This window comes from Daphnia pulicaria, chromosome 1 (genome assembly GCF_021234035.1).
Source record: "Daphnia pulicaria isolate SC F1-1A chromosome 1, SC_F0-13Bv2, whole genome shotgun sequence".
In the NCBI taxonomy this organism is placed as follows: Eukaryota; Metazoa; Arthropoda; class Branchiopoda; order Diplostraca; family Daphniidae; genus Daphnia; species Daphnia pulicaria.
The window spans coordinates 7890626-7902779 of record NC_060913.1 but is presented as its reverse complement, the minus strand read 5'-3'; the positions used below and the strand labels follow the sequence as shown (position 1 = coordinate 7902779).

Genomic DNA, 12154 nt, shown 5'->3' with positions numbered 1-12154 from the left:
ATTTTCTTTGTGTTTTTCATTTGTCTCGTCATCCTGTCTTTCCATCTCAGCCAATAGAATCTCGGCTTCTTCTGAATAATTGCTGGAATAGCTGGATGTTTCGAATTGACCACGTAACTCTGGAGAAGATTCAAAGATTACACTTTTAGAAGTCTTACTTCTAGAAAATAGATTGTGGTTAAAACAACAAACCTTCTGGATTGATTGTACGGTCCACATTCTTTTTCCAACTCACTCCACTTCTTTTCTTCTTCTTTACAGGAGGTTTTTCATCATCACTGGAACAGAATGTCTGTATGTTTCCTTTGAACTTGCCACTTGTTCGATATTTCATCCTTCTCTTCCAATTTCTCAATTCTCTTTTCTCTTGCTTTTCGTCGTCGTCCATTTTCAAAACGTTACAACCAGTCTCTCTCGTACAACGAATCGAGAATCTCGTTCACTCTGAAAGCATGCTTATACTACTTTCGGCTTCGGATTCGGCATGTTTTGTTTCTGCATTTTTTGTCGACTGCTAAATAGTAAATAGAGCCCATAACGCCACCTACCAGCCATATTTTAATACATTATATTTGCAGTCGCCATCTAGTAGTCGCACCTGAATTTGTTGTTTTCTTTCGACGTAAAAAGAAGAGCAAAAAGCACGTAAAATTTAAAAAAATGAAAAAGTTAAGCAGGAATATGTTCAAAAAATTACGATTAAAAAAAATCGGTTATTTAATAAGTGAAGGGTGGGTGAGTAGGATGAGGCGTCGCTTAGTGTTCGCAAGAGCACTTGGGGACCTGAGTTCGACTCCCCTGGGGAGCATGGCTGCTTTCACACCCGGACGCAAGTTAAACTGATTAAAGTAAATGGGATAGTAACTCGTCAATGGAATGGATTATCGTTGGTTTCAATTGAAACTAACGAGGTGCAAGAAAGTTAGCATGGAAGTATTGCATTAAAATCCTAAGACCCACATCTAGGTATTCAAATGGCTTTCAACGTTGCACTTGTAAGTCAATCGGTTAATTCTTAATCCATGGTTAACTGAATACAGCGGTTCTTTGAGTCCTAAAAAGCGTAGGCTCAGAACTCTAGATGTAGCTAACATTGATCTGGCGATGCCAGTATTGGTCTACAGAGTGGAATCCCATTCATTTTTTTTTTCCCTATTTTATTATGGTTTAATTGTTATTCAATTATTTCAATCTCCAGGTTTCAAAAATACTCTGCTTTAAACTTTTGCCACTTTAATCTTTTGCCCAGTCGCACATGAATGTTCTAAAAACTTAATTGTTATTCGATTTCTGTGTGATTGTTATCTCATCAAAAGAATCCTCGTTGATTTCCATTCTTTAAAAAATCTCGATAGAATCTTTGATTAAGGGTAAAAACTTTTACTATCGCTACATTTACCACAGCAGAGATAATTACCGACGCTGCTTTCGTCACACACACCGAGCGAAAAAGGAAATTGCGCAACACCCGGAAGAAATGAAACTTTCATAAAAATCACGCAATTAACCTTTAATAAAATATCCGTAAAAATGTTATTTATTTACACCTTGTAGTAGTAGTCTACAAGTCTGCTTCAACAACTCAATATTTTTTTAAAACTACTCAAAATTCTTTTTTAAAAATTAAATCAAAATGAATCAAATAAAATAAAAGTTGACTGTATAAATTGTTGTGTGTGCAGTCGAGACAGACGAATGACTCGACCAATATCTTGTATCAATATTCAATTCTAACCAATTAGTCGCGTCTGTTTGACTTGGATGTGACCGACCTTGAAAACCGGGTTGTAATAACTAACATATAACATTTTCTCCGGCTTGTGTGTTTGACTTCCCAGCAGACACATCAGCTGACTCATTATTACATTTCAAGGAATTTTTCACCGAGCGCATAACTCGGCGTCTGGATGTGGAGAAAAAAATGGAAGGCGATGAATCGGATACTTAAAAGAACCTGACGCCGGCAGACGCATTCGCTGACATTTAAAAAGACATACACACACACACACACGCATACATATATGGATGATAATACGTAACATTGTGATTCAAATCTCTTCTTCCTTCTTCTTTTTTTTTGGCGGCGAATTTAAAAAAAATATGAATTTTTATTTCTTCACCTTTTTTTTTTGGCGCCGAATTTAAAATTTTGAATTTAAATTTTTGTTTTTAACCTTCATTTTTTTATTAGTTTGAATTCCGCGCGAGTGTTTCAAAGGAAATCAGATATTCCGAAGAGGAAAAAAGCCGATAATCTAACAAGTGCTCGACTCTGAACGTAAAAAAAGATATTCCCTAAAGTGTCTAAATGCAAATCACTTTTCAGGTGGGTATATCCTATAGCCTTTCTTCCATCCATCGCACCGGGTATAACACATGTGTGTGTGCGTTTCTTTTTTTTCTATCCCGGAGAAAAACGGACAGTTTGTCTCGAGCCTGGCTGTGAAGAATGAGCCACAAAGATGAGATACCCACGGAGAGTTTAAAAGAAAAAAAGGGCCCCAGAGGTGAATTCGGCGGCCATCAACCGATTCTCTTGCTACACACGAAAAATATCCCAGCAGTTCCCGGAGTTTAGACTTTGGCTGCTGCCTTTATTTTTTAACACGTGAATCTTTCCCGTGAGTCCTTAAGGGCATCACACAAAGGGGGGAAAAGGCAACAATAAATCAGTAGAGACCAAAGGGGGCAGAAAATAGCTTTTGTCATGTGTAATAAACTAACAAAAAGAAGAGAGAAATAAGAAAAAATAAATAAATAAGAATTTTCTTCAGCCGCACACTCGGTATGTATGCGATGCTAGAAACAAGAAAGATCATCATCGTGTTCTTGCTGGGCAAGCCATTCACCGTTAGTCCGCCAGATATATAGCATATTCACGTGTATGCTATTATATACCTTCATATTTGGAATGGTAAAAAAGAATTCTTTGGTGTTGGAAAGAAAATATATCATAAATTTCTTAATTTTTTTCAAAAATCGCGCGTTTTATTTTTAAATTTATTGTTCAAAATATTAAGACTTGATAAAGTGCATTTTGACATTAAAAGTAAACCCGGATATCTTTATTTTGTTTTTTTTTTTGTTTTGTTTTTCCCGCGAAATTTCCATTTTAATCGTTCAAATCAATTTGATTTGAATGACGGCGGGAAATTCGAAAAAAAAACGAGTTTATTCAATTTTTCCATTTGGTCTGATAAATTTGACGTAATTGTCTAGACTTGAAATGGGAATAACCGAAAGAAAAATGCTAATGGATTTCATCGAATTGCGTTTAACCGAGTCGATATTCTTGCCCGATAAAAATGCTGCGCAAGACGTTTGGCGGCGATGGCAAATCCATTTTCTTCTTCTTCGTTCTTTATTTTATATAACAAACGAAATAGCCTATAGGTTATTGCGTCTAGAACACATATATGATAATCATATCCCAACAGGTTCACTCCTCCTACTTCTTCTAGATATTTCCACTGGCGCCGTCGGAATAAATTCCGGACAACGTCCATCTCGTTAAAAAATGATACGGAAAATATTCGGACATTTTCTTAAGCGGATAATTACCATTTTCTTTCCGACTCATTTTCAAAAGTTGCAAATTGTTAAATAAAAAAAAGGACTCGGCGTATTTTGTGCGTCGTCATAAATTGCGCCAGTTTGTGTGTGTGTGTAGGCAACCGGACTCATTCCGGTCCGAGTCTATTTGAAAAATAAAAAAGGCGGTTTTTTTAAGCTCATTTGGTTTATTTTCTCTCTCTGTACTAAAAAATACGCACAAACACATTCTACGGCGCGCTGGTGGTGATAACGAACGACGCAGTTTGTTCAAAAAAACATAATTCAGGTTTTCCTTTAGTGGTCGAGTGCGTTGACTGGTCAATGCGAAGATTATTCCAACCTTGTGGGGGCTCTACATGTTTCTTCTTTTTTGCTATTTTGTTATTAACCAGCCGAAATGTGTTTCATGCGAGACGAGTCTATATAATAATATTTGACTCTTCTACCACCTTTGGCAAGGCTATATAACACGAGCGAAAACAAAATTACAAGGTCGACGAGGAAAATACACAAATGATGATTTTTGTCCCGACGACGATCGGCTTTTGATAAAAACCTAAAAATAACGATCGTTTGTGCCAATGACTTTTGCCGAGGTTCAAATCCCGAAGGTGGCGCTATTTTTTTTTTCAAACGAACGCGCTCTGGGGGTTCCTAAAAATAACCGAGTCTCTCGAGAATGAAATTGATCGTAACAAAATTTTTTTTTCTTAGCTATCGGCTTTTTTCTAATCAGGTAAGAAAAGAAAAAAAAAAATTTGTATTTATATACTTTTTTTTCCCACCTATGAAAATGTTTACGACTTTGCAACAATTATATATACAGCGTCAGGTCAGCGGCTAAATACTCGTTAGTTATTAGACTTTTTTTGAAAAAAAAAAGAAAAACGTTTTAAATTCGAGATAAATTATTATCGGGGCTGACCATCTTGGCTACAATCACGCTCGCGGAACTACGGCGAAATTTGTCACGAAACGTTTAAAAAAAAACCAAAAAACAATGCTCAATAAAAATCTGGATTGCGCAATTTATGCAAATTTCTGTGGAGGGGGGTGAAAATATATATTTACTGGCCAGAAAACTTCAAACAATTTTACGCTGACGTCGATAGATTTTATTTTCAAAATAAATATATAATCAGCATTCACGACACAGCCAACCATCTGTGTGTGTGTGTGTGTGTGTGTTTGGACGTATATGTAAAAAAAAAAAGGATCTCGGGATTTAAGTGTTTTCAAGTTATACCCGCCCGAGGGCACGGAAAAGATAAAAAAAAAAGAAGAATGAAAGTCATCCGGGGCCAGCAGCAGCAGAGCCCTGCTGGACTCTGGCTGTGATACAAAACATGTGTGAACTGCCGGTGGAGACGAGGTTCACGGTCACCTTTCAAAATGTTTTGTCGCATTTCGTGAAAAGGATAAAAAAATAAATAAATAAAAAAAGAAAATGTTAATACACTCCATAAAATGTTACTAATACGTAACTATTTAGAAACAACCAACAAAACCAACTCGAAAGAATTTTTTTTTTTTTGTTTCGGGAGTCACGACTTTTGTTATTCCCCCCCGAAAAAGAAAATAAGACACACACTATCCGCCATATCATTTATTTTTTATTTTTATTACAACGTGGAAATATAATTCTGTGGATTAAAAAATAGAAAATTTCACCGAATGATTTTTTTCACGAACGTTTTTTCTTCTTTTGTGAAACAGAACAAAAGGAACGACTGGCGAAAATGGAGATGATGTAAAAATGGATGTAATGGTGCGACTTGTCTATAGTTTTCCACCATTTTTTCGAGGGTGGTCCATCGCATTTTTTGATGGAGAGATGCGCGCTCTCCGAAAAGGAATGCGATGGGATAGAATTTGAATAATCCCGCCGATGCTACGGGCGCATTTAGGACCCAGACCGGAGAGAAAAAGAGCCTCGATAAGATCGTCAAAGCCAAATCAATTGTCTATTGAATGCATAAAAGAAAAAGGAAAGAAAAAAGGGCGTGGGCTTACTATATTATTCGGGGTCTATTACAGACAGACACAAAAGCGCGTGTCACGGCGTGAGGTCCCTCGGCGAGCACAGACGATTGTGTGTGTTTGTGTCTTGGCCTTTTTTGAACGATTACACGTACGTACAAGACATTTTGGCCCGTATGTTTTAGCCCTCGCACACAGAGATGGGAAAGGTGTGCATAAGTCTTATAAGAGAGGCTGTGAATAATTTATATCTATATGTTAATAATCATCACGCGCCGGACGAAAAGGCTAATCGATTACCGCACACGACGGGCAACGGTACTTTTGCTGGGCTGGTGAAAAACTCATCGCCGGGAATGGATCGAATAATCCGGTGGAATTATTACACACAGCACAGCGCAGGTGTGCAACTTGATCAAACAAATATTTAGTCCGCCAAAATGATCTAACGTGTTTGACGTCATTGTTTCGGGCGTTTACGAAATAGATCAAAAGTACATACAGTCACCGCTGTGCAATAAAAATATTAGAAATTGGTTCGAAATGAGTCCAGCCACACATTAGTACATTACCAAACTGATAAAAACGGACACTATCTGGTGTCAAACATTTTCAAACTGGGCAGAAGGAGGAGGAGTAGGAAGGGAGTGGGGGGGGGGATTATATTATCAGGATAAAAGTATTTCGGCCACGGGTCCGGTTCACCATACACACACATTGCTCTCTGATAAAGAAAAAAAACCGAAATGTTAAAATTGTAGTTGTCCGTTCCATTTTTACTACGCTACTAGTCCGTCTTGTTTTTCTGTCCGTCTCTCTCCGCCGATTCATTCACGTTAAAACGAATCCCATTTCAAATTTGGATAGAAGAGAAAAGAGCCGAAAATTACAAAATGGCTCACTACCCGAAATTGAAAAAGAAATTGGGTTTAATCGGAGCATTTTGTTTAATCGTCTGGGCAACCTTCATCCTAGCCATGCAGGTAATTTCATTTTTAAAATCAGGTGTCCAGCTAAAAAAAAAACAATTTTAATTAAATCAAACTAATTCATCAACACGTCACACACACTCCAAAATAGAAAATTAATTCATTAATTAATTAAAACATTTTAATTAATTTTCCTTTTTTTGTTTTTTGGCACGGTGACATTGGTCGCAGTTGTACGTGTTCGGCTACTACAGCAAACTGTACGGCGAGGGGACGGGCGACCGGAATTGGAGCGACGCTTACACGGGCATGGTGTTGGCCAACAGCGCCGCCAGCCTTTTCTTCGGACTCTATTACGTCATCGTGTTCGCCGAGAAGGCAACAACAACCAAGATGTAAATATACATACATCTAAATCGCTGCAAACCCAGCACAAAAATACAAACGTGGAGTGAATAATTAATCAAGTGGCGGGGGTTCTAATCAAATAAATAAAATAAAAATCCAGTTCATCCGGATGACCGTTACAATTTGAAGGAATTCGGTTATCTGAATGTTTTATCAAGATTAAATTATTTAGTTTTTAAAATTTAGGTTGTTGCTGGGAATGATTCTGGCCGTCATCGGGTCTTTTGCAGCCGCCGGATCGACCGTTCTGGCCGCCCTGGAAGCCGATTGGGTCCAGGTATCGACCAATGTCGACTCGACCCACCCGTGCAGATTTTCAAAATTATCCCAGGCCATCCCCACTTACCCATCGGAATTGATTTGTAAATAATTAAAAAGTGAAAAATGAATTTAAAAATGGAAATTAAAATTCCGAATACTCAAAAATATTTTCAGGCACCAACTGGTTCGCCCTGGAAGTGACGGTGGCCGTCCTGAGCGGCCTGGCCTTTAGCGAGTACATCTTCATCGGCATCGTCATCTTCCTGGGAATGTCGGCCGCTAAAAGTTTCACAGACAACCTGGACTCGCCCATCAACAAATCCCTGGATCCCATCATCCCCCAGGCCCGCATCGGCACCACCACCAACAACAACAACAACATCAACAACCCGCAAAATCTGGCCGGAAAGGACGGCCCTTACAACGCCTACAACTATTCACCTCCGCCCAGCGCCAAAACGGCCCCTAGCCAACAAAGTTACGACGATTTGAACCCTCAATACGGTTACCATTTGCAGCAGTTGTCTCTGCAGCAACAACAGCAACAACAACAACAGCAGCCGAAACCACCCACAGCGCCCAGCGTCTACTACCAGCCCGTTCGAGAAGCTCCGGCCGTTCCGTCCAGTGCCAACAACAACGTCCCACCGATGAATCGAGGCCGGCTCCAGGTCCTCCACAATCAGCGACAACGTCCAGCACCGCCACCGGTGCCGGCCAAGCCCAGCGCCAACAACAGCAACCTCTACCGCTATTAATTCAAATCCAACCCAATAATTTACCAGAATGAATTAATTATCCAATTAAAAAAAAAAGTTATTTTTTGACTTGACCATTTTTTTCTGTTTCATAAAAATGGCCGGCCCACTTGAAAAGAATTTCAAAATACAACCAAAAAGATTGAAATCAATGACTCATTTCCAGACTGGGCAATTTTGAAAAAATGAAATGATTATCTTATCTGACGTCATTGCGGGCGACGATTTATCTATCGATATACCCAAGTTGCGAGGGATCAACATTTATTGGACCTTTTGGTCCCATTATCTTTCGGTCAATTTTTGTCATGGCTTCCATTGGTTATTTTTTTCGTTTGGCCAGTCATTTTTTATCGCGTGATTGAGAATCTTTCTCTGGCCAGCTCTTCCAACAACAGTTCCACTGTATTTTGCCCAGTGTCCTGGATTATTTTGCAACATTTCCTGGACGAGGTGATCCATCACAGTTCGGGTGACGAAATCTAAAAAAAAGAAGTTGTTGCCGGCCAGGTTTTCACAGTTCTCAAAAAAACAAGTTCAATTGGTGTTTTAAAACTAAAAATACAAAAATAAAAACATCAAATAGGAAATGTCTGGTGACAGCAACGGTAAAAAACCTGATGGGAAAGTGCGTGCCAAAATTCCGTCGGTTTTGCTGGCCCTGACGGGCATCGCAGTTGTCGCCATTCAGGTATTATTGTATAACTGACCCAACACAGTTCCACACCTGGACATTTTTTTATTTGACTTCCTGGAAGATGATTAAATCAAATTTCGCGCTCTTTTTTTTAAAAAAATTTCAAATGAACAGACGTACGTTTTCATCAGCTTTGACCAATTTAAAGACTTTTACGATCCGTTCACGCTCTACAATGGAGTGGCCATCGCCAGCGGGGCTGTCAGTTGCCTGACGGGCTTCATTTGCTTCTGCTGCACTTCTTCCAAACGATCGTCTTCCGGGTAAAAAAAAAATGTATTTCAATTTCAAATTGGACAAATGATCACGAAATTTCCTTATCGGCGCCCAGGTTTTGCTTCAGCGCCTTGGTGGGCGTTTTGGCCGCTATCTGCTCGGCCGGATCGGCCGCCATGACGGCCATCGAATCGTCTAAAATCAATTCTAATGATATCAATCATCCCTGCGCTCTTTTAGACAACGATCAAATCATCAACTGCGAATTGTGGTTCGATTTAGAAGTGGCCGTCGCGGCGCTCAGCGTCTTGTCTTTCATTTTATCAGTCACGTTATTTATCGTCATCATGGCCGGCTCGTCAAAGTCCAAAGTATTTGAATATCAAAATTATATCTCGACGTATCAATTTCGCCCTAATCGATCGACACACATTTTTTGATCGAAATTTCCACAGAAGAAAATGGAACGATCGAATGTCGAACGGCCGGTGGAGATGGTCCGCGAGATGGAACACATTCCGGCCGCCCAGCCGGTGGTCATCATGCCGGTGATAGTCGAAGAAGTCTACAAAGAAATGGAAGTCGTCGAGCCGGAACCGGAACCGGAAGAGTCGGAAGATTCTGAGCCGGAGCCGAACACGATCGCCGGACGACAGCCGTACATCGAGCAGCTGCGAATGCTGTCCAGGGAGGAGCTGGAACGTCGACTGGGCGAGCACATGCAGCACCAGTTCCTGGAGGAACTCCGCACCGAATTAAACCGCCGCAATTTAATTCCCATCAATGGCCGATCCGGCAGCAGCAGCAGCTCCATCAGGAGCGCCAGCAAAGTTCCAGTAGCCCCTCGACCCGATTACTACCAAGAAGAAACTTTATAAGGAATAATTTTTATGCAAATTTTTTCCTTTTTCCCAATTTTAAAAATTCCCCTCCCCTTCGAATAAACGTCGATTACATAATAGACCTGATTTTGTTGGTTGTAATTTAGCCGGCGGCCGGCCATCATTAAGTTTTTTAAAAAAAAGAAACTGGAACTTTGTCGTTTGAAGAAAAATATTCGGGATAATAATGAGTCACGGCCGGATGGCAGCCATTTGACAACAAAGGAATAAATAGGCAACTTATGTTTACACTTAGTTAAATAAATCAACTAAATCTTTGGTGAATTTTAGTTTTTTGAAAAATAAATATTTTTCGCGGGCTGTTCTATTTTTTGAACAAGGAAAGAAAACGACTTCCGGCAGAGTTAAAAAAAAATGCAGATTAGCCCGCGGCTAATGTACACGGAGGAATGCCGGTGCGTTCATTCCGCATATAAGGAATTGCGCCTTTGGCTAAATAAAATTTCGGAGAGCTGTGTAAAATCAAATGAACCGACGGGACGGACGGACAAGAAAATCAAACGCACTGGCCTATGTAATTAAGGGCTCCCGTTGTTGTTGTTGTTGTGACGGACAGGAGCTCCTCAGCTCTTGTACTACCCGAAATAAATAAACAAATAAACTCGTTTTAGCGGAAGCGCTAGAAATATCTAAACAGATCATAAAATAAAAAATGTTCAAATGTTCATAAAACTTTTGAAATTTAGTTTTCGGTCGACACTTGACGGCGGATGCGCTTCAATAAACAAACGGACCCCCATTTATGCACCACTACGCCAAACGAGTTATTGCGCCATTTGAATTGCGGGTAAAATGGCGCCATTTTCAAATTCACGGAATGCGACCGGTGACCGGTGGACTGGGAGAGAAAAATAAAATATCCAATTTCGCTGATGAGATTGTCACGAACAAGAGAGTAAACAAAATATATTTTTCGATCATCAGTCATCATCATCATCACCGCAAAGAAAATAAAAAATATTTCCCATCACGTACGTCCGTCGCTATACACACAGACGACGAAGGGAGAAAGAAAAAGAAAAATTCGGGAATGTCGACAGAGAAAATGTAATTCAATTAGTTACACAAGTCGAAAGCTCAGACCCAAAAGTTCGTTGACCGCGTGATATTCCCCTTGTTAACTCGAAATCTTTTTTTTTTTCTTTTTTTCTTCCTTAGGATGGAGAAGAAAAACTCGTTACCCCTTTGTATTTGCACTGAGAAAAGTCTAGTCATTAAATCTAATATCTATCCTATGGAATAAGCCTCGTTGGTTTGTTAACAAGTTAACAAGTTAACGAGCAATTCTTTCTTTACCGATAGGCCTAAAAGGATAAGGGCATTGTTCTTGGCTAGACAAAACAAACGAGCGACGCTTTCATTAGTGGGAGTACAACGTGAGTTGAAAACTCTTTTGTATGCTGGACGGATGGCCAATGAACATTCGTGTAACCAATTCAAAGAAATTCAGACTTAACTGTCGTGTCAATCAAACGATTCAAGCGATGGAAGGGGGGGGGTGATCGAGTTTGGCCGGTTAGAACCGATCGAAATCGCCACCTATGACGAGTGGGGAAAGAAATAAGATTATAGACTTGTTGAAACGGGCCATCGGGAGCAGCAGGGCCGGCGCCAGCATTTCAAACCAACACACACGGGCTGCACTGTGATGTGATGCGATTCTTAGTGACTTAACGGGAACTCAATGATACGAGGAAAAAGGAAATTGAGCAAAAAGGGAATAATAATTGGAGTCAGCGACTGAATTAACCGGATCGGCTCTTCTTTCTTATTTTGAATTTTATTTTATTTTATTTTTTATCACCAACATTTTTTGGAGATGAGAAAATAAAATAAAAACGGTGGTCCAGTTTTTTTGTTTGGTCGAGTGTTAAGGAGAAAAACAAGCTGTCAAGGTCAAATTGGCGTGTCCATAATGTAGGGCACGAGCCAAATTTGGAATATTTCAACTTTTTATTGAAAAATAAAATTTAAAAAAGTCAAAAATTTGAATTCAAAGAAATCGGCGCCTTTTTCGATACAAAAATTTTTAAAAAGAAAAAACCGGATGAAAAAGGCCGTAGGGGTTTTTAAAGAAAAAAACGAACAATGAGAAAAGGGAAAATAGGAAGGAAATTGGTAAAAGGTGAAGGTTAAGAGTCGTGAAATCACGAACAAGTGACACGCCCCTCTGTACATACAATGCTGCAACCAGGGAAAATTGCGTCTGCTTCAAGTGCACTTGGTGTCCAACAAAAGAAGTTGAGAGAGAAGAAAATGGGCGTTTGCCTAGAGAGAGAGACTGGAATGAGTCACGTCTCTACAACACACGTTGGCTAAATAATAAAAAATAATAATAATTTTTTCAAACATAAAAAGAGGAAATCAAATATTTGCCCAGACATTTTTTTGTTCTTTTCTTTTTCCACCCATCGTGAGCAAATCGAATTCGATCGTAAACCGAAATAA

The 12154-nt window shown here is 39.5% G+C and overlaps 2 protein-coding genes and 1 long non-coding RNA gene across 3 annotated transcripts; 2 read left to right on the top strand and 1 right to left on the bottom strand.

Moving 5' to 3' along the window:
* Positions 1 to 6064, bottom strand: LOC124350555. Its single transcript, XR_006921059.1, has 3 exons — positions 599 to 6064; positions 193 to 544; positions 1 to 119 (listed from the first exon to the last, which is right to left on the bottom strand). It is a non-coding gene; the product is annotated as an uncharacterized LOC124350555 (long non-coding RNA).
* A 224-nt stretch (positions 6065 to 6288) lies between these two features.
* Positions 6289 to 8039, top strand: LOC124348422. Its single transcript, XM_046798630.1, has 4 exons — positions 6289 to 6518; positions 6696 to 6859; positions 7059 to 7234; positions 7308 to 8039. Exons 1-4 carry the CDS (start codon positions 6429 to 6431, stop codon positions 7889 to 7891), a joined length of 1014 nt encoding a protein of 337 aa, XP_046654586.1. The 5' UTR covers positions 6289 to 6428; the 3' UTR covers positions 7892 to 8039.
* Positions 8040 to 8122: 83 nt separating this feature from the next.
* LOC124348685 lies at positions 8123 to 9772 on the top strand. The gene is made up of 4 exons (XM_046798963.1): positions 8123 to 8582; positions 8703 to 8851; positions 8920 to 9175; positions 9260 to 9772. The coding sequence occupies exons 1-4, from the start codon at positions 8481 to 8483 to the stop codon at positions 9680 to 9682; spliced, it is 930 nt and encodes a 309-aa protein (XP_046654919.1). The 5' UTR covers positions 8123 to 8480; the 3' UTR covers positions 9683 to 9772.
* Positions 9773 to 12154: the final 2382 nt, after the last annotated feature.